General features: G+C 37.5%; 1 protein-coding gene across 2 annotated transcripts in view; it reads right to left on the reverse strand.

Annotated features, from left to right (window-relative positions):
* Nucleotides 1-3,333: 3,333 nt before the first annotated feature.
* LOC122247998 (long-chain specific acyl-CoA dehydrogenase, mitochondrial) overlaps nt 3,334-5,097 on the reverse strand; it is a 23,116-nt gene continuing 21,352 nt past the window's right edge. For both annotated transcript variants that reach the window (XM_043007739.2, XM_086531490.1), the window contains exon 9: nt 3,334-4,556. In XM_043007739.2, the coding sequence (XP_042863673.1) occupies nt 4,370-4,556 (187 nt within the window). In that variant the 3' untranslated portion in view covers nt 3,334-4,369. The remainder of the gene's footprint in view (nt 4,557-5,097) is intronic.

The raw sequence follows: 5,097 nt of genomic DNA on the forward strand, positions 1-5,097 counted from the left end.
TCGTTCTAGCATATACAGAAAGTATTTATTGACCTGCTCCTCAAGAGACTATAAGTTTTCTACTTCTGGAAAACCTACAATACGATATAGTTTCTTCTGTCCATTATATGCCTACTTTTCTATACCTCTCTCGTCGGGTTTTACGGGGTTCAGAAATTCCTTCAATATTTTCATTGTCATATGCCAGCATTGTCATATGCCTATCCATCACGGGCTCAGTTTCTTGACTATCTTCAGTGTCACAGTTTTTTTTCCGGTTCGTGTACTCCTGCTTTCCTGCTTCCTTTTCACACTTTTTTGCATAATGATTGTTTATTATCTCAACTTTTAAGTATTTCTCTCTGATATAACAAGTGGAGTTTTGTTGTCAACATGTGTAATAAAACTGAGCAATCTACATCGTTCATATTACTATAATTACTCTATTCTGTTATGGCGAAATTATTAGATCGAATCGCCATTACGATAACTAAGAAAACCAAAAGAGTCGTCAGTGTCAATTGGTACAAATCATGTTGTTTTATTATATGCCGTAAATGTGACATGTATTATAATAATGTTCGACAACCTAGAGTGGTCTTCCCTAAGGTGACCTAAGGTGGCCGGCAAGAGCAGCTTTAAGATGGTTGAAAAAATTAATAGTTTGAAGGTTTTTTTTATTCGGCTGATGTTTTACACATCGTGATTTCGAAGAAGTTGTATTTATTGAAATAGCCTAGTGCACGTGTACGTGTTGTTTATTGTCTTAAACAACCGTCTAGAATTAACTGTTTGGATTCCTATAAATGGTGATACAAGTTTGCTTTGCTGGAGTCTGACTGAAAGATGTGATTGTGATACTAGCACAGTTTAAGACTGTTAGAGAAACTTATTTTCTTGTTTGGACCCGATGCGTTTATGAATATCATTTCATCTCATTTTCTTATTTTCAGTATTTCCAATTCATGATTCGTTTTCTAATTCACAAATATGGTAAAAAGCCGGTAGTAACGGGTAATTACGTTCTAAGGAGAAAATGTACAATATGTCAGCATATGAATTGCTTGGAGAAGTGTTTTTATCTCTTTTACTTGTGTGGGGCTTAGCATACCCGCATTTATTTCCCCAAACTATAATCGCAATGATGCGTTCTACAGCTGCTCACATCATTAAAACAAACAACATATTTAAAAATATATATATACACATTAAATTTACTTAAGCCATCGTTCCCCGATTTAAAAATTACCAAGTAACCCCCCCCCCCACCGTGCTGATAATTCGCCACGCAACCATCTAAAGGAATGTGGGTGTTATAGCCTTTGGGATTCCGTTTGTCTGCGATTTTCTCAAATATTTGTTAAAGCAGTTCACTTCATATACTTCATTTCCAACTGCTTTCATCTCAACTCATCACAGCGGTTATTATTATTAATGTTTCAACTTAACCAACTGCGCTGGTTTACATACTGCATAATTCTGTGTTAAAGCATTCGACTCGAGCGATAGAAGTGCAGAATCAGGTGCACATTTCTTTCCCTGGGATTCTAGAATATTTAATTAATAATATTCTGAAATTCATTGCTAGATCGTAATATCCATATAGATTATTGAATAATTAATCTTTAAGCATGGGCCTGCATACGCCTATTGTTATTATATCATCAAATCGGTCAAACTATTGAAAAAAAATCTTAATTTCCTCTTCAACGTAAAACACAGCCACATCAGCGTTTACGCGAACCAAAATCCGTTTTGGAAAAGGAACCTATTCCGAGAAATGGCTCAGTGGTTGCCGACTCTGGATATATTCTCTCATTTTGTTTCTTCCCCGGAGTAGTATGACAGTGACAGTAGGGCTGTTGTGTATTAAGCATTTGAGTTATATACTTTTTTGAGGAAAGAATTTACTGATAGATGAAGGTGGTTCATACGTTGCAACATGAGGAAAGGTGTTATGAAGAAACGCTGTAAAATAACCATTAAACTGTATAATGTACATCCGCAGTGGCAGGTGTATGCTTGCGGATTCATTTAATAGGCTTAAAAAAACGCACAAGGTTCCTGAAGTGGCCGCGTCCAGAAGGGCGAGCTTTGCTCGTCAAACTTTGCTCGATGACATTAGAAAGCATCGTAATAACGAAGCCTTGTCCGAAATAGCGAAGGTTTGTTCAAGGTTTCTCCATTTTTGTCGTCACATCAAGCAGAGTTTGCCGATCAAAGCTCATTTATCTGGACAAGGCCTTAGATTACACAGGGATACGGTAAATGACTAAGACCGTTCCGCAGGCATTGCAAACTATATTCTTAAAACGTAAATAACAATTTTAAAAATGTGCTTGTATGTCTTTGAACATATTCCCCCCCTCTATATGGAATATCACATGGGCTTATTTGTTTTATTTTCAGTTGCGTTGTATTTTTTTTGTCCCTTATATCAACACTTTTAGATAAAGACTTGACACTTCCTCTTTTCCATACGTACAATAATCTGCTTGAATGTTTGCTAAATTTGATGCCTGAGGTCCCCTCAACTAACTTCTCTTTTTTGTTTTAATTTTTCCTTTTCGAATGTTAACAAATCTCCATATACATAAAGGAGAAAGCATGAAACAGAAGGTCCTCATACATGTGTGCAAGGCTCAAAACCGTTGCATTGTTTGAACTACTACACTGATTTTTCTCCGATATGAAACAACTCAGCATGTTGTTTGGAGTGTATATACACAGGATCCGTTCAGGCTGAATGTAGGCTTTATTTTGATTGACAAGGAGGAAGCGAAAGGATCTTTGAAAATTAAATTTGATTCAATATTTCTTTTTCAGTCGCAAGGTGGAGAGGAAGCGGGAGAGATGGGACTAGAAAAGGAGAGAAAGAGACAGAGGGAGGGAAAGAATAGGAGAGAAAGAGAGAGAGAATAGGAGAGAAAGAGAGAGAGAATAGGAGAGAAAGAAAATGAGAGAATGGGAGAGATACATGAGAAAGGGAGAGAGAGAGAGAGAGAGAGAGAGAGAGAGAGGAGAGAGAGAGAGAGAGAGAGAGAGAGAGAGAGAGAGAGAGAGAGAGAGAGAGAGAGAGAGAGAGAGAAATTGGCGCACTAACACGAACCACGATTCTACCAACTTTACACACTGAACCGGACCTATTATACTTCTGTTCATCGCCTAGGAAAATGTTTGCTAGTACAAAATCAATTCAATATACCAAATATTTACTCGTATGTCAACAATGATACAGTACACTTTGTAGTGTAAGAGTAGTATTAAAAATGGTCTGACCAAAGTTTTCATAAAAAAAAAGTTTTATATTGTTATGGCTAACGAAAAAAACACACATGGAGATAAAACACAAGATTATGAAATCATATTTACTGAAATTACAATATCTGATTACAGCAAATTTCTAATTTTCCCTCAACTAATAATGCATTGTTGGTATGTCTTCCAAATTCCCTTAATCTAGCATTAATGTAATACATTTAATATTAAATAATTCTGATCTATTTAAAGTCACAAGACAGTACTCATGGGTTCTCTAAATTGTGAAAGCAGTGCAAAATTATAATGAAAATACATGGTTCCTAAATTTTCACATAAATCTCAACTTTAAATTAAAATAATCTTTTAAAATTATCTGACTTGGTATTTTTGACAAAAGGAAAAAACAAACTAATTTCTATATAAAGGATAAAATCAAAACTGGATAGTAATATCCACTGGGATTTTACTAACAACTAATATCCACATATAAGTACTTGTTATATACTAATTGCATTGTGAAGTTCTGAAAAAATATAGGTATGTACACGTGGCTGACCCTGAAGGCACTGCACCGTTTCGGGTACCTTGAAAAAAAAATACCCGAGACTCCGGTGCAGAAACTAAGGATCATGCAAAAACACTCTAAAATCACTAATGTAAGTTATTTCATTTCTCATATCTATATAAAGAAAAAAAAAACCGGGCCGGATTAATTTTTTAATACAACTCCGCTTCTCGGTCGTCCTGAAGACAAAAACCCCAGTGGCGTTGGTGCTAGAAACATGATGATGGAAAATGTGAAGTTCTCAGCGAAATAAGGGTGTAGAGATAGAGTCACTGGCAATCAAGCACCATGTTTTTCGTTTTGTCATTTCTTCGATAGAGTAAATACCACTGATTCACCTAGGAGGGAACTTGAAACTTACTCGCACGAGACGAATAGTCCTAAGACAAGTAGCCATAAGCTTTAACATTTCCATTACTCTTTTCTCAAAGAAAACGTTCGAAACCACTCAGGACCCCCCTCCCCCCGCCCCCCGCTCCGTCCCTCGGGTGAATTTTCGTCGCATGACATCGTCCTTGGCAGAAGAACCACTGTCGTCGTTTTCACAGGTCGATTCCGGTTTCTCTAGACCCTCTTGTCAGACACGACCTGGCGGGCGATGAGTTCCTTCATGATCTCGTTGGAGCCACCGTAGATGGTCTGTACTTTGGCGTCAACGTAGGACTTGGCGATGGGGTATTCCCACATGTAGCCCCAGCCGCCATGGAGCTGCACGCACTGGTAACCCACGCGATTCTGGAGATCGGACATCCTGCGGATAGAAAGCAATGTTTGAAATGAAAGGTGCTACGTTGGATAATAATCGTTCTCAAAATCTACACACTATGCAACACAAATATTACAAAGAACCTACGCCACAAGATTTTCCTAACAGACCCGCCGCTATACTATCAAAGGCCTATCAAATTCTAGTCATCGCACCAAAATTTGATCATCTCTCACACTCGACTATGGACACTGACGGAAAATCCATAGCCACACATATAGCGAAAATGGTTTTCGTTCATAACTTACATATTGTTACAAAGGTATTGGCACATTAAATACGGACGGCACAGTGTTCATAGTTGAAGGAACAAATGCTTATACTGTACAACTATGGTGGCACAACATACAATCGGCAATACTGGGTTACCTTTAAAAGAATGGTAAAGCGTAAAAACTTGCCACGTCACCTTTCATGTCCACAAGATATTCTAACCGATTTTTTTGGTCACAGCTGTTCGGCAATCTACCTAAATATAAACTTTTATCACATCTGTATCGTTGCTTTATTCTGCACAACCACGCAC

This window comes from Penaeus japonicus, unplaced genomic scaffold (assembly GCF_977035675.1).
Source record: "Penaeus japonicus unplaced genomic scaffold, GWHDUDI00000001_assembly GWHDUDI00000035, whole genome shotgun sequence".
In the NCBI taxonomy this organism is placed as follows: Eukaryota; Metazoa; Arthropoda; class Malacostraca; order Decapoda; family Penaeidae; genus Penaeus; species Penaeus japonicus.